The 26995-nt window shown below is 40.2% G+C and overlaps 1 protein-coding gene across 18 annotated transcripts in view; it reads left to right on the top strand.

Moving 5' to 3' along the window:
* The window catches only part of myo9aa (myosin IXAa), a 137787-nt gene that overhangs the window by 37255 nt on the left and 73537 nt on the right, over positions 1-26995 (top strand). For 14 of the 18 annotated variants that reach the window (XM_055662862.1, XM_055662864.1, XM_055662866.1 and 11 more), the window contains 9 exons: positions 899-993; positions 2575-2637; positions 4131-4230; positions 4401-4457; positions 8793-8893; positions 9336-9462; positions 11163-11252; positions 14699-14812; positions 15676-15810. In XM_055662862.1, the coding sequence (XP_055518837.1) occupies positions 899-993; positions 2575-2637; positions 4131-4230; positions 4401-4457; positions 8793-8893; positions 9336-9462; positions 11163-11252; positions 14699-14812; positions 15676-15810 (882 nt within the window). The remainder of the gene's footprint in view (positions 1-898; positions 994-2574; positions 2638-4130; positions 4231-4400; positions 4458-8792; positions 8894-9335; positions 9463-11162; positions 11253-14698; positions 14813-15675; positions 15811-26995) is intronic. The other 4 variants (XM_055662874.1, XM_055662871.1, XM_055662869.1 and 1 more) reach the window with 1 other exon arrangement.

The raw sequence follows: 26995 nt of genomic DNA, 5'->3' as shown, positions 1-26995 counted from the left end.
AAAAGTTGGGAGGTTACGTTTCAGATATGTTCAGAGACGACATCTGGAGTACTTGATACGGTATTGATCTCCTTGTTTAAGGGAAGATGTAAATGTATTTAAAGCAATTTAATTTTCCTCAACTAATACCTCTGATGAGTATGTATTATAAGGAAAAGTTGGGTAATTGAAATCTATATCCACTTGAACTTTGAAGAGTTAGAGGTAACTTGATGGATATATGCACTATTACTGAGAAGACTTAAAAGTGTGGGTGCAGAGAGGTTGTGGGAAATCTTAAACTAGAGGTCCCTATTTACAACTAAGTGCTAATCAATTAAAGACAGATGAGACAGAATTTCTTATCCTCAGAGAACCTTGAATCTTTGGAACTCTTCCCCAAAGGTAGCAGAGTTGGATAGTTTATGATCAAGTAGGAGAAAGGTTATCAAGTTTAGATGGAAAAGCACAGTTGAGGTTATAATCAGAACCACCATGAAGGTATTAAATGTTTAGGAAAGAACTGCAGATGCTGGGAAAATCGAAGGTAGACAAAAATGCTGGAGAAACTCAGTGGGTGAGGCAGCATCTATGGAGAGAATAAATAGGCGATGTTTTGGGTCGAGACCCTTCTTCAGATTAAATGGTGAGCAGGCTCAAGGGGCTGCGTGGTCCACAGTTCCTACACTTCATTACTACGTTAATTTGCCCTGATTTGAATATAAAATAGATGGATAATTGGAAACCATACATGCTTTGTAGTATTTTTTATTATTGTGCATTCTTTAAAAATGTTCTATATTTTAAAACAAATTCTTGGTTTAAATTCTCTGTGTTAACAGAAATGCAGGGATGAAATTGATTATGAGTAGAGTCATTGTTCCAATTTTTAGACACTTGATTTTTGTTTTATAAACAGGCTTTTGGGAATGCAAAGACTGCTCACAATAACAATTCCAGTCGATTTGGTAAATTCATTCAAGTCAACTACCAAGAAACAGGCACGGTGCGAGGGTGAGTAATGTGTGAATCTGACGATAAGTAATTCCCCCACTCTCATTCTCCACTTCTCACTCTCCCCATCCTCTGTTTTCGCCCCGCCCCCCCAACTCCTTTTCAGTTTCTCCTTCCCCAATTCCTTTCCCCCACACTACTTTTCAGTTTCCATCCTTCCCCTTAATTCACTTTCTTCATGTTTCAGATTATCCTGAAGTTCAATTATTAAATATGTAGAGCCAAACAAATGAAGAGATCAGAGATTTCATCCCGGCTGTGTTGATTTTAGCTTTGATAGCAGTTGAGGGTTGCAGTATAAAATCTGGCATAGTTGTCATGATTTAGCCACATCCTTTTGTTGAATAACAGAACCAGTTGTGGGGCTTAATGGTCTATTTCTGTATTCATGTTTCAGATTATCCTGAAGTTCAATTATTAAATATGTAGAGCCAAACAAATGAAGAGATCAGAGATTTCATCCCGGCTGTGTTGATTTTAGCTTTGATAGCAGTTGAGGGTTGCAGGTATGTCCTGGATTGGAAGGGCAATAAAATCTGGCATAGTTGCTCCTTTTAATGATCTTAGTGTCTGATTATGAGCACACCCGAAAATGTCAATAGTCTGAAGAAGAGGCCTGACCCAAAACGTCACCTACCCATATTTTCAGAGATGCCACTTAACCCGCTGAGTTACTCCAGTACTTTGTGTCTTTTTTACACAGTAATAACGCTTTCTAGTTGTATTGCACTTCATTAATCATCTTTTCCCCTCTCCTACCACTTCGACTACAGATAGATAAATGTGTGTGTGTGTATATATTTATATATGACAGAAGTATACACTCAGGATGTTGTTCAAGGGCCAATGATGACAGACAATTTTCATGGTTAACAATTCATAGAATTTGTTACCCACTCAGCCTTTTTTTTATAAAACATCAGCTTCCAAATTAAGCATCAATCTGCGGTTACGGGTGCTTCCCCACTTTCATTTCTTTGAACTGACTTTGGTTGTTCATGCAAATATAAGAAAATAGGTGTAAATCTTTTGACTCCAAAACCTGCTCTGCCTTTTATTAAGATCACGGCTGATCTTTTGCCTCAACACCATATCTATCACCAATTTTAGTGTTTCTGTTTCAAAAGAATTTGATGACTGAGATTCCACAGCCTCCTAGGATAGAGAATTCCAACAAGTCACTACCCTCTGAATAAATTTCTCTTCATGTTTGCCCTAAATGGTCAGCCTTTTGATTTGAAAATGAAACGTTCATTGATATACTCTGCAGTCAGGACAACCATCTGGGTTATATCTATACTGCTGAGTCCTCTAATAATTTTCTATGTTTCAACGAGGTAACCTTTCATTTTTAAACTCTGAACAATTGAAGCCTTGGCTAATCGATCACTCCTTGTACGATAGGTCAGCCATCCCAGGAACCAGTCTGATGATACGTTATTGCACTCTCTTTATACCAAATCTATGGTAGAAATGTTGATGTTATATTTTCAATTAATGTATGTCATTTATTTAAACAGTGACTGTTGTATTTCTGTGGATTTTTCTGATTAAGCCAGGAGCACCAATTTGTTTTTTCAGAGCTTATGTTGAAAAGTATCTGTTGGAAAAGTCAAGGCTGGTCTACCAGGAACATAATGAACGGTAAGAGGCATGCAGAACTTTTTAAGAGACAATGTAACACTAAGATCTTTATAAATAGCACCGAACAGTGGGTATTAATGTTTCTGACACACGTATATGACCCTACACGTGACTAGAAATATATCTGTGTTAAGATTGCACGATGACCTACGTTCGAGTATTAATCTGAAATCAAATATTTAAAACAAAAGCTTTATGTGGCTGTCCTCATGTTAAACATGTTCCTTCAATATGGTGCTAAAGAAGAATTCTTGAGGCAAGTGTGTCTTGTGAAATTGATGTTTTAGTTGCATTTGTAAAGTCGTATGCCGTTATCCTTTTTTGTAAGGCTCAGTTTCCACGATTCTCTTTTCATTCATATTGATGGAACAGCTGGTTGACATTAACTTCTGTTTGGGTAGACTTGTTATATTTCAATGGTAATGTTAGTACTGTTTGGACACCGAGTACTGAGTCTCAATCCACTTGTTATTGATCAAAATTGGCCTCTAATTACAATATCTACACATTTCATAATTTTTTGCTTAATGATACAACCATGATGCCGTGGACGGAGTTGCAACATCGTTTCACCATTTATTACTGCAGCTGAAGCAGCTACAGAAATAAATGTTTGTACATGTGCCAAAATGCCATTGCCTATTTGTATATTAATTAAGATTTGAATTGCTTGAGTGCTTTTTGAATAATAGAATCATATATCCCTCAGATGACTGAGAGCTCTGCTTATTTGAAGGATTTTAAGTGGTAACCAATCGAAATTTTCTCATCCCCAACCACCCATAACATATTAATTGATGATAATGTCTGGAATTGAAGATCTGTGCCAATCCTACAGCAAAATGACTTTGATTCGATTCAGATACTGCCCCATGAATTTGATGTGGAAGGGTCAATATCGAGACAAAAATAATCAATATTGAAAATAAAATATCATGGCTATCATATCATAAAATGTTTATTCTACTAGAATAATGCACGATAAACTGGCTTTGTATTGTTGATTTTAGTTGTCACAACATTAACCCTTGTGTTCTATAGTCTATTAAACATAACCCATGATATCTATGCCGAACATGATGCCAAATTAAATCCCTTATGCCTGTACATGATCCTTATCATTCCATGCATATTCTTTTGCCTATCTAAAGTCCTCTTAAATGCCCCTATATCTGCTTCCACCACCAGCCCTGGCAAACACCAACCACTTTCTGTCTGGGTGAAAATGTTGCCCCACGTTTAAACCATTGCTCTCTTACCTTAAAGCTTTCCCCTCCTGTACTTGAGATTTCCACCCTGGGAGAAAAATGTTCTGACTGTCTACCCTATCTATGCCTCTTGTAATTTTATAAAATTGACGAAATTGTATTTGTTATGAACACTGTTGGACGTGAAATATCTGCACGTGATCTTTTACACTGCTGTTGTTCCTCCCCTCTGCTGTTGACTATAATATTTACGCAAATATAATATTTTACGTAATGCCATTTCAGGAACTATCACGTATTCTACTACCTGCTGGCAGGTGCCAGTGAAGAAGAGAAAAAGAGTTTCCATCTGCTAAAGCCTGAGGAATACCACTATTTGAACCAGGTCAGCTCCAAAAGCAGATTGTTTGCATTCCGCACTTTTGGCAGGTGTTCCATTGAAGACAGAATATATTATATTCAGGGCAAAGATCTTGATGTTCTATCAATTATTACTGAACTAACTTGGCTTTGTAAGTACCGAGAGCAGTAACATAATGTTCCTTGTTTTCTTAGATGACAAAGAAACCGGTCAGACAGACTTGGGATGATTGTTACTGTGATTCAGAGCCGGTTAGTATTCAAGTTTTGCCGTGCCAGTGGTGAGATACCAGCTCACCACTATTCATCCTCAAGCTATGCATTCAGATAATTGTCAAAATATGCCAGTTGTTACATTGAATATCTCAATAAAATGGTTATTGCAATAGACTATCTGTGGTGGCTGAAGCAGTCAGTGTTTCAGGTAACTAATCTTTGATCAGAATTCCATCACAACACCAAATCATTTGTACAGTTAAAATAATGAGTATCAAAGAATCACTTAAAATTGAGATGACTCATCTGGAGTAAAAATGAATAACTTTAACATTGTTCTTCAGAAAAGGATATTCTGTTTTCTTTCCACAATAAACATGCTATAAGTTGAGTTTGTCAACTATGAGAATGTATAAGCATTGGAATGATTAAGGTGGTACATTGGATATTGGTGGTAGACATAAAATGCTGGAGTAACTCAATGGGACAGGCAGCATCTCTGCAGCGAAGGAATGGGTGACGTTTCTACAGAATATTGGATATTGGTGATTCCATTCATGTTTTTGCGTGGGGAAGGTAGATTGCTGTTTGTTTATTCTTTGTGCTTGAATCAGAAGATTGTTTAAGCCTCAAGCTTAGGTGTGTCATCTTGGCAGTTTTTAACAATTGCATACCAAATGGGGTGTGTTATTTATGAAGTGTTAAATTCAGGTCGTCTCTATGAATACTGATAGATACAAGGCACTATTTGTAGAAATATTTTCTCAAAATCTTTTAACTGTTTGTGTGTTTTTAATGTATGAAGACTGTTTTATTTAATTAGCAACATTGTAAAAGCAACGAGTTTGCATTAAGTCTTTTGAGGCATGAAGTCATTTGAAACAAAGTATTTCAGTTTAGTTTATTGTCACGTGTACGGATGTACAGTGAAAAGCTTTTGTTGCGTTCAAACCAGTCAGCAGAAAGACAATACATGATTACAGTCAAGCCATTCAGAATGTACAGATACATGATAAGGGAATATAGTGCAAAGTAAAGTCCAATCAAAGATATTTCGAGAGTCCCTGATGAGGTAGATCATAGTTCAGGACTGTTCTCTGGTTGCGGTAGGTTAGTTCAGTTCAGATTCAGATTCAATTTAATTGTCATTGTCAGTGTACAGTACAGAGACAACAAAATGCCTGATAACAGCTGGGAAGAAACTGTCCCTGAATCTGGAGGTGTGCATTTTCACACCTATATCTTTTGCCCGTTGGGAGAGGAGAGAAGAGGAAGTGGCCAGGGTACAATTTGCTCTTGATTATGCTGCTGGCCTTGCCGAGGCAGCATGAGGTATAAATGGAAGGGAGATTGGTTTGTGTGACGGTCTGGGCTGCTTCCACAATTAATTGCAATTTCTTGCAGTCCTGGATGGACCACTATCTCCTTGGTCTTGCTGACATTGAGAGAAAGGTTGTTGTCTCGACACTAGGACACGAGGTTCTCAATCTCCTTCCTGTACTCCCACTCAGGATTATTTGATGTCCGGCCCACAATGATGGCGTCGCCTGTGAATTTGTAAAGTGTGTGTAAATTCTGACATTTTTGTGGCGATCCATTTTGTCCAGTGACTGATCTCAGGAAGCGTTTATCTCGTTTTAACAAGTCTAGCAAGTCAGATGTCTGACCGATGTAATCTATGTGCTGTCATCTTTTCAAAGCTGTGGTTATCTTTATGAATTTAATCATTACAAATCTAGTATTATAGAAAGCCCCCTTCCTCTCCCCTCCACAGCCAACATGCGCAACCATGCAAGTTAGTTTATAATTTCAACACATTTCTTCATCCCATCTTTTGCAAAAAGCAAAATCATCATGAATAAATGATAACATGAGGAAAATCACATTGACAGTGGTGCAGTGAATCTATTTGAAGATCTTTCTGTCAAGCCTTTTATGAGCTTTGATCATTGATGTTAAATCTCCAGTTGTATCATTTAATGAGATACCACATGATCACTTGTAATTAAGAAGGCTTGTTTGGTCTCATCCCTCCACAATACTAATCCTGTCATCTTATTTTATCTTTAATTAAACCCCTCTGAAGCACAGTACCTCTAACTTTGTAGAATGAGCTTAACACTGCAATTAAATGAAACGCTATACAATGTATTCAAATTGCAGCATGAAACTGCTTGCTTGACTGTACCCACATCCAACCTGAAGATAGACACAAAATGATTGAGTAACTCAGCAGGACAGGCAGCATCTCTAGAGAGATGGAATAGGTGATGTTTCGGGTACAACCTGAAGATCCAATCCACATTCAGTCTGAAGAAGGGTCTCGACCCGAAACGCCACCCATTCCTTCTCTCCAGACATGCTGCCTGTCCCGCTGAGTCACTCCAGCTTTTTGTGTCTATCTTCGGTTTAAACCAGCAACCGCATTTCCTTCTTACACACCCACATCCAAACTGCCTTCTTGCTAATCTCGTTGCCCCTCACTCTCGTTTGCCTCGGTTCCTTATGGTGATCTTTGTCTGCCAACCTGAGAAAACTCTTTGCCTGACTCTCTCTCTGTCTGCATACAGGGGCTCATTCTATCTGTTTGTCTGTTCGTGCTCCCACCACGAACTACCCCCTCATGCAAAGGAAGTACTCGTAGTTGATGACATCAGGCGAACTGTTTCATCATTCAGCTGAGAGCTCAGTATTTGTGCAGCCCCTCAAATACTGGACTAACATCTGGAACATAATTGTGTAGGAAGGAACTGCAGATGCTGGATTAAACCCAAGATAGACACAAAAAACTCAGTGGGTCAGAGAGCATCACAGGAGAAAAGGAAAAAGTGACGTTTTGGGTCGAGACCCTTCTTCAGACTGCCTCACCCGCTGAGTTTCTCCAGCATTTTTGTCTACCTTAGATACCGTGGATGATCACAGGCTTTTTTGTCACTGTAGCTGGATTTTCCAGCATCTGCAGTTCCTTTTTAAACATCCACTGTATCTATGCCACTCATGATTTCATGAACCTCAGCCGCCTATACTCCACAGAAAATAGTCCCAACCTATCCATTCTCTTGTCATAACTCCAATCCCAGAAACATCCTTCTGAATCTTTTCTGCCCTCTCAACAGCTTAATCACTTTGGTTTTGAGCAGACAGGTGTATGTTTAGAGCATGCTGTTTCAGCTCCTTTATATTGGGCATTGATTAGATAGGAATAATTATGGTGCATGAATTAACTTCCAAAAGTCCTCCCTCGGATGCATAGAACATAAAGCAGTCCAGCACAGTTTCGGCTCACGATGTTTGTGCCGATCATGATACCAAGTTAATCTCTTCTGCCTACATGTAATCCATATCCCTCCATTTTGTGCCTACTCATGTGCTTATCTAAGTGCCTCTTAAATGCTCCTTTCATATTTGCCTCCACCATCATTCCTGGCAGCATGTTCTAGCATGTTATAGCTAATGCTCTCTAATCCAAAATTTTACCTCACTGCTCTAATTTGCTCTCAGTGAATCAAACATTTGTTGATGGACCTGGACAAATCTTAATGGCCCTGTCCCACTGTACGAGTTCATTCAAGTGCTCTCCCGAGTTTAAAAAAATACTCAAACTCGTGGTAAGCATGTAGAATGAACGTAGCGGGTACGTCGGAGCTCGGGGACGTCTCTTAGTGGCTCGTAACGCTAACGGCAGGTACTTGGGAAACGCGTTAAGCTCGGGAAGACTTTTCAACATGTTGAAAAATGTCCACAAGAGCCCCGACGTACTGACGGGCGGCCATTACAGTAAATCTCCGAGTTTGAATCGGGGCAAACTCGGGAGAACTATTTGAATGATCTCATACAGTGGGACAGGGTTTTAAGATGGCCGTTTGTGAAATTCAATCTCTTTGTATGAGTAGTTAAGTAAACTTCAGATACTGGCTCCTGTTGCATTTGGGGGCTTTTGTTGATAGGCAGAGATCCTATTGATTTCTGAAAGTATTTGGGCAAATAACAATCAAAAGTGTCGTGGGTTTTTTAGACAAGTACTGTTCTTGATCTATACACTGAGAGAGCTGTGAATTTATGGCATAAAGTTTGAAGACTGGTGTGTAGGGGCAATTGGAGGGGGTCAACAATCAGTGTTGCTTCTATTTCTGATTTTCTGCAAATATCTATTTTGGATGATAATAATATTGTTCTTTGCCATCAGACAATGTATCAGGCTCAACGTCAAGGCTCTTACTTAAGTAATAGCCAATTTCAAGTGATGGTAACTAATATATGTGAAAAGATACTCCAGGAAGGAGCCAGTGACTTCTAGGAGGAGGGGTGACAATTGATTGTAGCACTTGTATATAATATTGTCTAACTGGAAATTGTTTGATCTAAATTCAGCAGGACAGTTTTATAGTTGAGGGGGAGGATCTGAAGCACGACTTTGAGCGCTTACAGCTGGCAATGGAGATGGTTGGATTTCTGCCTAAAACACGGAATCGGTGAGTTGATTGGCTGGAAATACACAACTTGATTATGTATTGGCGAGGCAGGTATTAAATATTAAAAAATAACTTGAAATTGTGGTTTTAACTGGAGCATTTATACGCTGGAGACCATGTCTATTTTTCATGATTTCTCAAAGCCTCAGTCTTGTACCATGTTGTATTAGGTGATCTCCACTGAGTTGCATACCGTTTACATCAATGACGATGTTACCCCGGGTTGGGGAAAGTCAAGTTACTTCGGCAGAGAGATGTGTGTGTGTGAGCTCAAATGTTCCAGTAACCCACTGTCATTTCTCTTGAAAAGAATGCAGAGCAACATTGGTGAAATCCAGGGGGTGATTTATGTGCTTTGAGTCCAGGACCTACTAATCTTCTGAATTCTAAGACAGAAAAGTATCCTGAATATGATTTTATTTTAATTATGTTTTATTTACAGAATTTTTTCTCTTCTATCTGCAATATTGCACCTTGGGAATATAAAATACAAAAAGAAGTCATATCGTGACGATTCCATTGACATCTGTAATCCAGAGGTGTTACCCATCGTCTCAGAGCTTCTGGAGGTAGTGAATCCAGTCAACAATTCTACTAATTTTACTGTGTTCTTTGTTCTTTTGATGAATTAATTCCTATTGTAAAGTTCATTTGAAGTTTTTTGAAACTTTTGTAGAATTGCTCTCTGATTTGCCCCTTGTTTGGCTTCTGAGCAGATTTTCTTGCCCAATAAAATTTGTAAGTCCTCATTACATGCAATGGGTGAAAATAATGGAATTTAATCATCAAATACAAGAAGAGCAATTTGTTTTTAGTGTTTCCAATGTAACAAAATATTCCAAAGTATTTCACAGAAGGGAAAGTAAACATTATTTAACACCAAGCTGCACGTGGTGATGTTAGATACGGAATATAGAACAGTACAGCAGAAGAACTTTCAGCTCACAATGTCCATGCTGAACATGATGAACATGATGCCAAGACTAACTCCTATCTACCTGCATTAATCCATGTCTCATTCCCTACACATCCATTTGAATATACAAACATCTCCTAAATGTCTTCCTGAACCACCACCCCTGGCAGCATGTTCCAGGCACTCGCTATCTTCCGTGTAAACACAATTTGCCTGGCACATCTCCTTTAAACTTTGCCATCCTCCCTGTAAAACTATGCCGTCTGGTATTTGATTTCCCCATCTTGGGGTAAAAGGTTAGGACTCTCTAACCCAGTGCATGTTCAGGCACTCGCGATATATAATTCCGTTTCAGTAAAAGCAAAACAATTTGCCACAATGGCACCCAAAAAAAATCTCCTTACTCAAACTTGAAACATAAACCATATCCTCCTGATGGAAAACTATAAAAATCGAAAATCTGGACCCATTCAGTCGATCAATTCCCCCCTTAAAAATCAAATTGCCCCCCTGTGGGGCATAGGCCCCACGTTGGGAACCACTGCTCTAACCTATCTATGCCTCTCATGATTGTAAGTACTGCTGTCAGGTCTCCCTGCAACCTCCAATGTTCTTGGAAAAAGAACAATCAAAGTCTCTCCCTCTAGCCAAGACATAATTCTGGCTTCTGCAACCTTTCCAAATCCTCCACATCCTTCCAGTAATGGGGTGACCAAAACTGCATGCAATAATCCAAATAGCCCAACCCAAGTCCTAGAAACCTTCAAAAACCTGCATGGAATGATTTGGAAGATGGTGAATAGGTAAGAGAAAGGAATTCCAGATGTTTGAGTCTTTGCTACTGACGACATGACATTCATTGGTGAATTGGTTTCAATTCAGATTCAGATTCAATTTCAATTTTAATTGTCATTGTCGGTGTACAGTACAGAGACAACGAAATTGGGAATTACAAAAAGCCAATTCTAGACAATCGCATCTAGGATATTTTGCATCTGAGTTTCTGCTTATTTGTAACCCTGCAGAAGAAAATAAAAACCTCCGAACAGGGATTACAAATAGAGAGACGAGGTTAACCTCTGAAGCCGGAAGAAAGATTAACGCTGTAAAATTTGCTAATCCCTGCTATAGGAAAGCCAACATTAAGTTTAATTAGAGACGAGGTTTACCTCTGAAGTTGGGAGAAAGATTACCATGTCAAATACATCTTGATCAAAGAACATCATAAATATAAAGTTAAGATATTACAGAAGAGGACTTAAATGTGTAATAATACGTCGAGTGCCATGATTGCTGCCAATAGTGAAGTCTACATTATGCTACTCACTTTGATAAACACTGTTCTTAAACTAGGTTAAAGAGGAGACACTTTTTGAAGCACTCACCACCCGGAAGACTGTGACAGTTGGAGAAAGACTTATCCTACCCTATAAATTATCTGAGGTAACATAAAATACAGTAGAATGACTGTACAATTTGTATTCTGTGAATGGGAAATGTGTAGGAAGGAACTGCAGATGTTGGTTTAAACCGAAGATAGACACAAAATGCTGGAGGAACTCATTTGGGACAGGCAGCATCTCTGGAGAGATGAAGTCTGAAGAAGGGTCTCGACCCGAAACGTCACCCATTTCTTCTCTCCAGAAATGCTGCTTGTCCCGCTGAGTTGCTCCAGCATTCTGTGTCATATCTTCTGTGAATGGGAAACATGACTTCATAATCAACTTTTTCTGTGGTGGCAATATTAAATGTTGAATTTCAGGCAATGTTTAAAAGAAATGTAACTGATTAAAAGAAATATAATATCTACATTTTTCATTATAACAACAATTATGACTTAAATTTCATTTTCAACAGGAAGCTAAATTTTCATTGACCTGAATGAAATTGGTCCTTGGTCTGTCTGTCTTTGAAAGGAAAGTGAAAATTAGATTGCTCAAATTGCTGTCTGCTCATGTTCTTTATTCCACATGTAGTATTTATATAAAACTCCAAGCATTCTTTTGTGTTATTGCAGCTGGCTTCAATGGTGTTCAACAGGGTTCCACAGTTAGTTTGTGCCCTCTGCTAGGACAAACTGATCAATTGCATTTACTACTTAGAGTGATACAGTGTGGAAACGTCAGTCCAACTGTTCCACACCGACCAACGTGTCCCAGCTACACTAGTTCCACCTGCCTGCATTTGGCCCATATCTCTCAAACCTGTCCTATCCATGTGCCTGTCCATAACTGTTTCTTAAACATTGGGATAGTCCCTGCCTCAACGACTTCCTCTGGTAGCTTGTTCCACAATCATTGTTTGATTGATGTTTGGCTAGCTTTGCTGCAAATGGTATCCAAGGTCAAAATCCAACTTGCCAGTCATGTAGATGTCATATTCTTGCTTTTTCATTTTTTAGACTAAACATGGGGCATAAAGGGATAGTTAAGTGACTGATGCCTTTTGTAGATGTCACTAAAATAGGTGGTTGTAGATATTACGGCAGATAGAAAACAAAGCACAGGTTTTCAGCCCACGCTGTTGCCAGTGTGGGTCTTCTTTATTTTATAAAAGTACACTGCGCAAGAAGTTGCCTGGATTAAAGAGTATTAATTATCAGGAAAGGTTGGACAGGTTTGAATTGCTTTCTCTGGAGCGTCAGAGGATGGGAAGAGACCTGATAGAGATGTTGGTAAGACCGCGTGAGGGATAGGAGGAGTAGACAGTCAGAACATTTTTCCCAATGTAAAATTGTATTGGAGGGCATAGCTTTAGGATGAGGGGGAGAGGGAGTTTAAAGGAGATGTGTGAGGCAAGTGTTCGAGTGGAAGGTGTCTTGGCTGTGGTGCCAGGGTAGGTGGTGGAAGCAATAAGATGGCGCTGTTTAAGATACATTTACAAAGACAAATTAATATGCAGGGAATGAGTGATATAGACCATATGGAAGCAAATAGATTTTATTAATTTGCTACCATGGTTGGCACACACATCATGGGCCTTAGGGCCTGTTCCTGTACTCCACTGTTCAACATTCTAAATGTAAGCGGGACTCAAGGGAAATCGAAGCATTTTTAATTCAAAAGCTTGATTTTTGGGAAACGTTTCTTGGTAACACTAAATTAATAATTAATGCAAATATGAAAGATTTCTGCCGGAGGCATCCTTTTGTATTTGATACTGCTCTGTTCTTGATAGCACAGACAAAGTGACTCTCCCCTTCCCAGAACTTATGCATATTATCAAAACTATGATTGCTTTCACACACGCACGGACGCACGCACGCACGCACACACGCACACACACACACACACACACACACACACACACACACACACACACACCCTAGAGAGCGGGGAGAAAGGGGGAGAAGGAGTGGGAAACCAAGCCAAACGAAGCCAAGCAACTTTTATCTGGAAATTTGTGAGTTTCCTAGATGAGCAACAGCTGAAGAAAAATGGCAGCATTCTTGGCTGTCGTTGCTGCAACATGGCTGGCCTGTATTAGTTTGGACTCTTATCACATATTTATGGCTTGCATAAGAGGTGTTAGAGAATCAGTGCTGTGCATTTATTTGGACTTCAGAAAGAGAGCTAGGTTTCAATATTTTTTTCTTTCAGCAGATAAAAATATGTGAACAAATCTGCTGGAAAATTGTGGAAACAATCCTTAAAATAACCAGAGTTAGGAAGCAGATAAAGTGAGAAATGCATGCCAGTAATGAAAGAGAAATATGTTATTATTTTGGCTGCAGACTTCTGTCAAACAGAAAGATCTTTCTTTCCATGTGCTGAGACACCAAGTGTACATTTCCAACACTTGCACCTTCAGATTTCTGGCATTCACAATTTTTTGTTTCTCTTATTGGAAGTAAATTTGCTATTATTGGTTTATTGCTTTTTAATGGTAAGTAAATCTGCAGCATGGTTATAAAGCAAGGGGATGAAGGGTATCTTTGTATTTACTGGGCATTTAATTACATTTGTGAACAGACCTTTATAGAATACCTGGATGTTTTTACTATTTTGAAATGATTCTCTACGCTAATACTTCTATAATACTCTGGAGTCATAGAGCTGTACAGCACAGAATCAGGCCCTTTGACCCACCTATACATGCCAATGTGATTGGCTTACTGAACTATTCCAATTTGCCTACATTTGACCCATGGACCTATAAACACTTCCTATCCATATATCTGTCCAAAGCCTATAAAAAATTGTAATTGCATCCACTTCTATAGCTTTCTCTGACAGCTCATTCCAGATATGGACTTCCCTCCGGGAGAAAATGTTGCCGCTAGTTTCACAACTAATCTGTTAAGTGCTGATTCTGGGCAGAAGTGGCAGCCTGTGGCACAGTAAATAAAGTGAGAACGAGAAATAGGACATCTGTGATTAGTGCCATAAGTCTTTTATCACCTGTAAATGCAGTCAACCTGGTCATGATTCACTGTCTTTTCTCAAAGCTGAGGTTTCTGCCAACGTGGCAAATGCACCTGACTGCATTGAGTCATTAGCCTCGATTAAGGGCTTGTCCTGGAATGTAACTGAATACATAGTATTTTGCCTCTGGTTTGATCCCTTCGAATGTGTCAGTAGTGATGTTTGAATAAATAGATCAGTCAATATGCTTGCTTAGTCATAAGGGAGTATTTTCTAAAGAAAACTAATTACTTCAAAGCCCTTAAAGAGTCTGATTAATTGTCAGTTTAACAGCTGATGTTTATAAGCTGTTGAACAATCTAGCTGCAGAAGCAATTTTCTGTTTTAATTTCAGCTCTCCTAGCCCGAATATAAAGATTTTAAAACAAGCTAGTAAATTAACATTTCTTGGGACCTGAAGTGCTCTCGTATTTTAAACTTGTGCTCTAAAAATGGCCGATTACTAATAGTTTATTTGTATTGCAGGCAATAACTGTACGAGACTCAATGGCAAAGTCTTTGTACGATGCCCTTTTTGACTGGATTGTATTCCGAATTAACCATGCTCTTCTTAACAATCGAGATCTGGAAGAGCATAAGGTGAGTCACAGCGGCTTTTTGATAGATTAGTTTTCAAGAGGCGGTTTGACATTTAGATGCCTCCGCATAATTTCTTCAATAAATGTAAGTGTTTGTATTCTCAATGATGATATGGCCGTGGAGTTTTGGGCATCATGAATGCTATCCAGCAATTGCATTTGTCCATTGCATAGTGCAATGGTATTGTCTCGGACCACCTGCAGTTTTTCCTGTCTCTTCCACCACTTTGCTGCCCCATTGAAGTATGGTTGCAAGCTGTTGAACAAGATCCAGCTGCAGAAACACTTTTCTATTTTAATTTCAGCTCTCCTAACCCAAATGTAAAAAAATTAAGATAAGCCAGTAAAGGAACAGATCCTCGGTCTGAAGTGCTATCATATATTTTAACATTTATATTCTTAAAAAAATGGCCTGTTACTAATGGTTTATTTGTGTTACTGCCACATTGTTAGTCCTATTGAAGTATGATGCAAATGCTGGCACAAAGACTATCCGTTTGCCAGATGCTATCAATTGTGTTCATCAACATAGGTCTTCAGTTAATTGGCTTGGTAAAAGTAAAAAATGTCAGTGTGAGTTAATGTGCTAATATGCAGGGATCGCTGGTCGGCATAGACCCGATGTGTCAAAAGGGCTTGTATCTCTAAACTAAATTGGATCATTTTATTCTTAGTTTCAATGAAAATCAAAAGTCTGCACAATCTGGAATCTAAATATAAACAGAAAATGGAGGAAGCACTCAGCTGTGCAGCAGCATCTGTGGAAAGAAAAACAGGGTTAATCTTTCAGATCTGAGATTCTTCATCTGAATTGCAATTAGAAGTAAGTTGTCAGTAAAGTAAATCCAACTTTTGTTTTTGTAGATTCTCTCCATTGGTGTATTGGATATCTTTGGCTTTGAGGACTATGAGAATAACAGCTTTGAACAGTTCTGTATTAACTTTGCAAATGAGCGACTTCAGCACTACTTCAATCAACATATCTTCAAAATAGAGCAGGTAAAATTGATTTCATGATTCTTATCCCCTGAATGAGAAACTCAACATTGCATCGTCCTAGGTGAGGTTGCCAGTTAGATTTGTTGGTATTTTAGTCTTATGGGCCTGTCCCACTTAGGCTATTTTTTGGGCAACTACAGGCGACAAAATTCTCAATATGTTGAAAAATTGTGGACGTCAGTGGCGACAATTTTTGCTGGCCTAGTTATTGTCGTAGATGCTGTCGTAGGTTATCGGCAGGTGGTTTCCATTAAAACTAGTCGCCTAAGTCGGACAGGCCCATTATTTTCTGCATAATTCTATGAGGCTATCAACATTGGTGATGTGGGTAGGATTGCCACAGTATGGTTTTACTCATTGTGAAATCTGTAGTACTAATCCCAACCCTCCACCCCACTCCATCCACCTTTTCACCTAATTGTTGTGTCCCCCCCCCCCCCCCCCACTTCACATATCTAATAATTTCACAATTTTACAGCTAAATTTATTTCTCAATGCTATTTAATGTCCCCTATATTTGTGTCCTCTTCAAAGTTTGGTCTCACTTCTCTTAGACCCAGAATGAATTATTTGAATGTAATCATTTATAAAATTCACAAAATGTCACCATGATGTTTCCCATGGATGTGGTGTCCAGAACCTATGGCGTCAGTCTCAAACAAAACATGGGCTCTACCTTTAGGGTTTGAGATGAGAAGAGGTGGCTTTGTCCAGAATGTTGTAAATGTTTGGAATTCTCCACCCAAGAGGTATGTGAATACTCAATTGCAACCTACTTAAGGATAAGGGGGAAATCCTTTAAAACCGAGATGAGAAGAACTTTTTTCACACAGAGAGTGGTGAATCTCTGGAACTCTCTGCCACAGAGGGTAGTTGAGGCCAGTTCATTGGCTATATTTAAGAGGGAGTTAGATGTGGCCCTTGTGGCTAAGGGGATCAGGGGGTATGGAGAGAAGGCAGGTATGGGATACTGAGTTGGATGATCAGCCATGATCATATTGAATGGCGGTGCAGGCTCGAAGGGCCGAATGGCCTACTCCTGCACCTAATTTCTATGTTTCTAACCTATAGTTAAGGCAGAGATGGATTCTATGACCTTTAAGGAATCAAAGAATGATTTATTGCATAGCAGAATGTGCATATGCTATTGGTATTTGTTTATTAATGTCATGTGTACCGAGATATGGTGAAAGCTTTAGGCTGCGTGCTATCCAATTAAATCACATCATACTATACATGAATACAATAAAGCCATGCACAGAACAAAGAGAAAAATACCAGAGTGTAGAATTTTATTTACAGCAATGTAGCATTACAGTTCCAGGGAAAAGACCCAATGTCTGCAAAGAGGTAGGTTGGAAGATTAGCACTACATCCTAACTTGTGGGAGAACATTCAGGTCCGATAACTGAGTGGGAGAAGCCGTTCCTGAGTCGGCTTTTGTATCTTCTGCCCGGCAGCAATGGGGATTAGAGCGAAAAGATAGTTGATTATGTTGGCTGCTTGCTCGAGACAACGTGAAGTGTAGATGGAGTCGATGGTGGGAAGTCTGGTCTATATGATGCACTGGGCTACATCCACAACTCTGCAATTTCTCGTGAGCCGTTTCCAAACCAAGCTGTGGTGTATCCTGATAGTATGCTTTCTATGGTGCATCTGCAGAAGATTGTGAGAGATGTTAGAGACATATGAAAATGGCCTCTTCTTGGGTTCATTCACGTGAATCGAGACCCACGACAATATGGTTTACTCTTAACCGTTAGTTTATTTCAGAGGGCAGATTGAAGTGGGCAATATTTGCCCACAGGCATCCACATCCCACAAATGACTAATAGGAATACTGTGTGGGTGGTCAGCCTTCGGCAAGTTGTGTCATCATCATCACCATCTTTTAAAGTAGTGTTGTGCAGATGCATGAATTAATTTAGTTCTCAGTCTGCACATAACAGAATTATGACTTTCACCACCTTTTCTTGATTGGTACTTGGATTGGTCTTATTTCTCACAATATAGAATGTGGGACAGTAAAGCACAGGAACAGGCCAAAGATAGACACACAATGCTGGAATAACTCAGCGGGACAAGCAGCATCTCTGGATAGAAGGAATGGGTGATGTTTCGGGTCGAGACCCCTCAGAAGGGTCTCGACCTGAAACATCACCCATTCCTTCTATCCAGAGATGCTGCCTGTTCCGCTGAGTTATTCTAGCATTTTGTGTGTCTATCTTCGGTGTAAACTAGCATCTGCAGTTCCTTCCTACACAGGAACAGGCCCATCAGTTCACAATGTGCAGAGCGTGTTACCAAATTAAACAAATTCCTTCTTTCTGCCTGTACGTAATCTGTGCCCTCCATGCTCTGCATATCATGTGCTGATCTAAAAGCCTCTTAAATGCCACTGTCGTATCTGCTTCCATCGCTACCCCTGGCAATGCATTCCAGGCACCTACCACTCTCTGTGTAAAAGGAAACTGGCTCCGCACATCCCCTTTAAAATTTCCCCCTCTGACCTTAAAGCTATGCCCTCTGGTATTTGCCATTTCCATGCTTAGAAAAATATTCTGACTCTCCTGTTTATGCCTCTCATAATTAATTATACTATATGTGATTGAATATATTTTTTAAATACTATCCTTGTTCCTTCTTTGGTAAGAACAATATCTTATTTAAATTTTGTCCACCCTTGCTTCTTTGCAACTGTTTCATATTGAAGCTGTTCTACCAAGTGCCACTTTAAGGAAAAATGTGACAACTGGATATTGGTACACGATTATTTTCGAAGTTATTTAATACTAGTGTTCACAATCCTCGTGGCTCTGCGCCAACAATTCAAACAATATTGTTTTTCTTCAATGTTCTGTTCCTTCTACGGTCACACACAAAGTGAGATTTTTTGTTTCTTGTTGCATACCCGAAGATAGTGTCACATGAAGTGTTCCATGAAGCAGCAGCTGACATTTCAGGTTCTTTGTTTTGCTGTTCAATAAGCTGCATTTTTTGCATTCAAATATTACAGAAAGTCTTCTGTCTATTCTTGGTCAGCTGCTCCTGCATTGTAGGCATGCCCTGCGAGTCAATCTGAATGAATTCATTCATCAGGCAGCATTGCATGAGGTACTGTCATACTCTCCTTCAATTAGATTATAAAGCAGACATGGCTACAGCTCTCCAATTTAAACTGCAGCTAATTATTAACCACTCTTTCGCGCGTTCTTTCATGTTCCTTGTTCATAATTGAAACCGTCTCAGAGGAACTTTTGACTTCTATTTCCTGGCAACGTTTTGCGCAATGTATTCAGAAAACAAAAAGTGAATATTTCTCCAGGGATATTACAATTTTACCCTGTCAAGAGAAACATGGAGAGGGGAAAAAAGATTCATTTCACTGAGACAAAAACTGGAACAAATAAAAGATATTTGCATCTCCCAGCAATTAATTCTTGAATAAAAGCTTTGAAAATGCTTGAGACAATTAGCAGGTTGGGCAGCATCTATGGGGAGAGGAGTAGTTAATGTTTTAAGACGATGATATAGAACCTAGAACAGTACAGCACAGGAACGAGCCCTTCTTGCCCACAGTGTTAGTGTCAAACATGCCATGATAAGCTATTCTTAAAAGTAAAAAACTAGATTTTTGAATTTGTTTGCATTTTTTATATCCCAAAATAATTTTTAAAGTTTCACTGTACCTCGGTACACATGACAAACTAAACCGAACTGTTAATAAACTAACACGAGACAATAAACTAAACTGGTCAGGCCCTTCAATAGGTAAGCAGCTTATAGGACAACACTTCGCCATGGACACCAACAGCAAGGAATGATATGCGTGGCTGCATCTTTTGGTCCATAAAAAATAGCACTGTGGACAATAAATGTCGACATTTCCAGCAACATCCATCTCGTGTATTAACAATAAAGATACTTGTACATAGGGTCTTAACCCGAAACGTCACCCATTCCTTCTCTCCGGAGATGCTGCCTGTCTTGCTGAGTTACTCCGGCATTTTGTGTCTATCTACTTCTACATCGAAGGGAGTGAAGACGTACAGTCAAGATATTTAAACCACATGTCCACCCTTATTAACAGTGCTGTTTTGATCTTGAAGCATAGAAACATAGAAACATAGAAATTAGGTGCAGGAGTAGGCCATTCGGCCCTTCGAGCCTGCACCGCCATTCAATATGATCATGGCTGATCATCCAACTCGGTAACCTGTACCTGCCTTCTCTCCCCACTCCACTGAAAGCCAGAAGCTTAATGGGTTTGCTGATCCATGGACTCCATTTAAGATTATTTGAACATGTCTAATTTAGTTAATGGTGCTTGAAAATTGCACAACAGTTTGAGTCTTGCAGTCTCCTAGCATCCTCCTCACACCTAACACTGCCCCCCAGCTTAGTGTCATCCGCAAACTTGGAGATATTGCCTTCAATTCCCTCATCCAGATCATTAATATATATTGTAAATAGCTGGGGTCCCAGTACTGAGCCTTGTGGTACCCTACTAGTCACTGCCTGCCATTGTGAAAAGGACCCGTTTACTCCTACTCTTTGCTTCCTGTTTGCCAGCCAGTTCTCTATCCACATTAATACTGAACCCCCAATGCCATGTGCTTTAAGTGTGGAATGTGGAAGCGTGTATTAATATCACAGTGTAGGATAAGCCATTTTCTTTGCATGATGGCCTGGACACATTGATTTCCCTCATTACACATCTACCATGATGTCAGGTGACAATTGATTTATCAGTACATTACTGAGCCAGAAGCCAAGAAAGTGCCAGACTGAATTCCCGACATATATCAGCCCACCTACGCTCGACAGCATCTGCAGTTAAAATCCCAAATAGTTTATTGTTTTACTCAGTATGGATTTGCACATGGGCAGCAGTAGCATACATACATTTCAGTTACTGTATCAGAATAATGTACTTTAAAGAATGTAAGATGCTTGTTTCCACTATTACTAGCTTTCTCATTTCTCTTCCAAAAAAAACCCAAAACCAATGAAGTGATCCATCATTGCACTCAAGGGAAGTTCTCTTTGTATGTTGTAATTTAAAAAATTCAAGATCAACATTCATGAGGAAGTGAGAAGTGATATATTTAGTGCATAACAACTAAGATGACCCAGTTTATAATCCTCCAAATGGATTCATCTCAAAGCTGCAAGGACACAGTTGTGAATATTTCTTTTCTGTAATTTCTAACCTACATGCACAACCGACCCATCATCAATGTGAATATCAAACTTCTTGGCTTCTGTTTAAGTCATAGTGTTGCTTTCCTCCTCTGTTCGCTGTTTCCGCCAGGCTTTTCTGTTCCTCATTATATGGGCGTATATTCCTCCGTATTTTCACACAAAGGGTGGTGGGTGTATGGAACAAGCTGTCAAAGGAGCTAGTTGAGGCTGGGACTATCCCAACGTTTAAGAGACAGTTGGACAGATACAGGGATAGGACAGGTTTGGAGGGATATGGACCAAACGCCGGCAGATGGGACTAGTGTAGCTGGGACATGTTGGCTGGTGTGGGCAAGTTAGGCCGAAGGGTCTGTTTCCACACTGTATCACCATGGCCTGTTGTACATCCTCAATTTCCATATTATTGGTCAGGCCATTGCAGTACACTTTAGAATTTATATTCCCTGATCCCTTTGTCTCATCCATTTTAATATAGTCCCTCGTTTGTCACCTTGACTGTGTTATTGGATCTTTCACCCGATTCTGCTTTTTGTAACTCTTATAAAGTTTTGTCTGGCAGTCCTCCTGTGGAAAATTTGTTGTCTTATGACACAAGATAAATGTAAGAGGCTCTAGTTATTTATTACCAGTTGCTGAACCACAAGTGCATTTCAATTTCAGTGCAATCTGTTCAAAAATATTCTAGGTGATATGAACATTTTTCTCTTTGCTTTTGCCTTGCGTTTTTTCCTACCCACTCGACTTAATCGCGCTTATGCTCTTGTCCACTTCTCTATTCACCCTCTTGGCCAGTTGATAAAGGCAAGGATGACAAGCAATGCAACCTTGTGGCAGTATGAATGGGAGAGAGGGACGGGAAAGGCTAAGATGGGGAGGGAAATGGAGATGCAAGTATTAGATTCAAATTCAGAGCAGCACACAAAGATGTATGTGCAGATGGCCTTGAAGGGAATTATTCCACACATACAAGAATGACGCTATGAAAGAGATTGGTTTAATCCAAGGACATCAGATTTATGGAATCATTTACTAGAAATGGATTTTGAGGCAGCCATGATAAATAGGTTTGAAAGTTTGGTGGGATTAATTTTAAAAAAGGCAGACATCTGATGTGTGTGAAGGTGAGCGCTTGGTCTTTTTCTCGTGGAATAATAATTTTGCAGTTGTTACTTAATTTAAGAAACACTTGACAGCAGTGAACAAAGGATGTTGAATACTGATGAATTTTTAATTTAGTGCCACTTGACTTTAGGTTAATGGAGTGGCATAGAAAAGATAAAATGAAGCATATTTCCAGATTTTGTGTGTGGTGTGCGGAGGTCAAGTAGGATTGTGCTTTATCTTTTAGCTTTGAAAAATGTTGAAGCTAAGTAGCAGTAGATGTAAACTTGGCTGTGCGAATGTTCTCAAGGGAGGGAACATAAAAGATGTTGGTTGCCCAGAACTGCCTTGCTGTACTGTCTGCGCACTTGCCTGGGTTGTTTGTTTTGAACCAATTTTAAATAGTTTAAAAGCTTTTATGCCATCTGTGTCCCAAACACTATTGGTGCTTAGCCACTTAACAGCCTTGCCGGATCCTTCACCACATGTCTCAAGGGAATAATGCAATATTAATACATGGCAGTCTCCTTAAATGGTCAAGATTTATCACTGAATACTATATTTCCTTATAAATTCAGTCTTTCCAGCTGTTCAATATTTTGGTTTAAATACATTTCAACAACTTGCTAAATTATGGTATTATTGGAAAGAGATTTTGAATATTGACACATTTATGTTTTCAGACAGATGAATAAACAGCTTTTGTCTGCAACTTATACTTTGCATTTCTAAATTTTTTGTCTTCATAAATTCCAGGAAATGCTAAATTCCAGAGCGTGGAAATATTACAAATGCCTTTCATATTAATAACCCTATGAGACTTTCTTTTTAAAGAGCTTGCTGAAACATAAAAACACATTACATTGCTGTTGTTTTGTTGGCTGGAGCCGGGCCATGTCACTTTGGCAAGCATTTTGGAACCTAAAGGGATGAAACAGAATTTGAGATGAGGTCATATATGGTAGCAGTGATTCCATGTGATGCCCTCCCTCTGCAGACTGGCTCATTATATACACACTGCATAGTTACGCAGTAAAGGAGGAATATTCACAGCTGCCTCTCCCTTGCGTTTAAATTTGCTGAGTGATGGGGGTGGGGCGTGTTGGGTTGATAACAATGCAAGCCCTGTTTTAGTTGTGCAACTTTATAGAAGGGCAAACAAAAAAATCATGTGCATTTATATGTTATGTACTTAAGAAATAGGTCTCTTCTTTATATGCTGCAAGTTAAAGGGGACGGCAAGGCTTTCATATTGGTGTCAGATGCATCCAGATACAGTGAAATGCTTTACAAGCTATCCAGTCAAATCATATTATACATGAATACAATCCAGCTGTACACAAGTAAACATGAAGACAAAGAGAGGAATACCAGACTACAGAAGAGAGTGTTACTGCATTATATAGTTACAGAGAAAAGGTGCAAGGTATGCCATGAGTTAGGTTGGACGATCAGGTCTCCACTAGATTATGGGAGAACCATTGAGTGACAATAATGGGCGAGAAGCTGTTCCTGAATCTGGTGGGACATGCTTTCTTGAAACTTCCATCTCCACAGCACAGTGGGTGCATCTTTAGAGCTTTAACAAGATCAAATAAAGAACAGTCTGATGACTGCTGCTTTTAAAAGCAGTTGGTGGGGGAATGACTATTGGGAGAGTTCCTTGCACCAGTTTGAATAATGTAAAGTCAGTGATGATCGCCAAACAAGTAGAGCTTGCAGTTGTGCTGGGTTTGGTTCAATTAAATTACTCATACGTTATTTTGCCAGAATACAAGGATTCCCACACTTCACACCACATAAAGAGGAGGCAGTTTGGGCCATTGAGCCTGTTGCAGTTCTCAATGAAATTCCATCAATTCCTTGATCCCGCTTATTTCCCTCCACACCACTCTTCCTCACATGCCCACCAAATCCACCTTGATACTGCTGCTGCCCACCACATAAGTGGTGATTTACTGTAGTCAATCGACCTGCCAACAAGCATGTCCTTGGAGACATGAGACTGCAGAAGCTGGAATCTAGAGCAAAAAAAGGAGCATGTTCATGGGATGTGGTAGGAAATCATAACATTTGAGGGAAACCCATGTGGTCACAAGGAAAATGTGCAAACTCTATGTAACCATACTGAAGAGTGGGACCAAACCCAGATTGCTGGAGCTGCCAAGCAGCAATGTAACTGATATATTTATTAACTTTTAATTTATTTTTTGGGGTCTTGCCAATGGTAGCAAGCTCATTTGGCCTTGAAAAGGTAATGGCAAGCTGCCATGTATCAGTGTGACAAAGGAACACCCATTGTACCATAGGGGTGGACTTTCAAGGTGCAGATCCAGTGACAATGAAATATATATTTCTAAGCCAGCGAGATGTGAAATTTGGAGGAGAATATGCAGGCTGCGTTCTAATTCCTTATGTAGCTATGTATGTGGTTTGGGAGGTACTTTTGGACATATGGTAGATGTACGTTCTGCAGCCACTGTGAATGATGGGGTGCAATCATGTGTTCCCAATAGGGGAAATACATGCTCGCAGTATGCACCTTGGATGACCCTCCTCACTTCAGAATCATGTCTATTAAGCTTAACTCTCATTCTATTGTACTGGAATTAGTGTTGGGTTTATACTGGTCTACCTTCCTTCAAGTGCCACCCACTTAAGATAAGATAAGATAAGATACAAATTTATTGTCATTTGGACCCCTTGAGGTCCAAACGAAATGCCGTTTCTGCAGCCATACATACAAACACATAGACCCAAGACACAACACAATCCACACAAACATCCATCACATCGCTGTGATGGAAGGCCAAACAAACTTATCTCTCCACTGCACCGCACTCTCCCCCCCCCCCCCCCATGTCAGAGTCAAAGTCAAAGCCCCCGGCTGGCGATGGCAATTGTCCCGCGGCCATTAAAGCCACGCCGGGTGGTGCGAGGTCGCACACCGGGTCTTGATGTTAGAGCCCCCGGCGTGCGCTCGCAGAGTCCCGCGGCCATTCCCAGCCGCGCGGGGCGGTGATGTTAGGCCCCGCTCCAGGAGCTCTTCAACCCCGCAACTCGGGCGGGGGAAGTCGCCGTTGCGAGAGCCCTGAAAAGCGGTCTCCCTCCAGGGAGCCGCGGGCTCCCGGTGCCGCCGTCCAGAGACCTGTCGTTGGGGCCTCCGACTCTCCGGTCAGGCAGCAGCAGCAGCAGCAGCGCTCCTCCACCGCTCGACCCGCTCCGGACTCGGCCAGCTCCGCGACGGTGACGGTGAGTTGTAGCACCAGAGTCCCCGGCTTCTTCCTGTTAGAGGCCGCTCCTCGTTGCCCCCCCAACGGAAAACGACAACGGAACCCGACGAGAAAGGTCGGATCTCCAGTGCAGGGAGAGATTTAAAAAGTTTCCCCCCCCCCCCCTCCCCCCCCCCCCCCACCCCCCCCCCCACACACACACCCCAAACAAAAAATACAAAAACTACATTAAAACACAGACAGAAAATAACAAAACGCGGACAGACTGCAGAGGCCGCTGCTGACCAGAGTCGCGCCGCCCACCGGTGACTTCATCACAGGAATTGTATCGGGTAGCAGCCTCCTGTGCATTTAGGAGGACTACATGCACATGAAGTAGATGCCAATATGGAGACCAAAACTGTGTGCAGAATTCCAAGTATAGACACCCCGGCCCTCTTTAAGGTGGTAGAAAAGTTGTTGTGCTTTGACATGCACACCTTTTGCCAAAAAGGCCAGCATTTAATTAGCCTTTCTAGCTACGTGGAATAATTGCGTCTCACTTTTCTCGACTCACGTACTAGGACCTTCAGATCGCTTTGTACTGCGACATTTTGTGGTCTCGCTCTATTTAAATAATTATATGGTTCTTTCCAGAGACTCATGTTTGCCCACATTATACTCCATCTGTGAATCTTGCCCACTTACTTAATCTATCAAAGGTAGACAAAAATGCTGGAGAAACTCAGCAGGTGAGGCAGCATTTATGGAGAGAAGGAATAGGCGACATTTCGGGTCGAGACCTTCAGAAGGGTCTCGACCCGAAACGTCGCCTATTCCTTCTCTCCATAGATGCTGCCTCACCCGCTGAGTTTCTCCAGCATTTTTGTCTACTTGTTACTGATAGTTAATTTAAAAATTACCTATTTATCCTGATACCGTTTCCTGTCATTAGCCACTACGCTGTCCATGCCAGTTTATTATTCCAACTGGTGGATTTTTCTTATGCAACAGCCTTTTCTGTGGGACATCATTGAATGCCCTTTGGAATGCCAAAAATACTACTTTTATTAACTCCCCCTTTCCACCCTGTACTGGTATATGAACTATTTATAAAGGATACTCAAAGCTACTTGCAGTTTAGGACAACACACCATTTATGGTCCAAGCTGCATGTTTTCCCTGAATGTTAATTTTGTGATTTGTGTACCAGCACTTTTCAGTCGCATTCCATTTAAATATCAATTATTGAATTATTTTTTCCCAACCAAAGCGAATTCTCATGTTTCTACGTTTGTTTCTATTTGTGTGTCTGCACCCATTCGCTTTGCCTGTTCTCAACTTACACTATCGCCTTGCTCCGTATCATCCACAGACATTGTAAATATTCCACATGATCGCATCATCCGTATCATTGATATAGACGATGAACAGCTGAGTCTCAGCACAAATGTCTGCAGCCTTCAAACTGAAAATTACCCTTTGCCCCATGTCTATGAACCGATCTCCAATCCACACCAGTATATCATCCCTATCAGTGCACAGAAATTCTGCTTGATAATTTTTTTAATATAGTCCCTTACTGAAGGCCATCAAGCATATCTCAACTAGTTTGCCCTTATCCATTCTGTTATTTACAAACTAATAAAACATCTTTACCAATTTGT

Source organism: Leucoraja erinacea, chromosome 36, assembly GCF_028641065.1.
Source record: "Leucoraja erinacea ecotype New England chromosome 36, Leri_hhj_1, whole genome shotgun sequence".
Taxonomy (NCBI): Eukaryota; Metazoa; Chordata; class Chondrichthyes; order Rajiformes; family Rajidae; genus Leucoraja; species Leucoraja erinaceus.
Note: the sequence above shows the minus strand (reverse complement) of the source record. Positions and strands in the feature narration are given on the sequence as shown.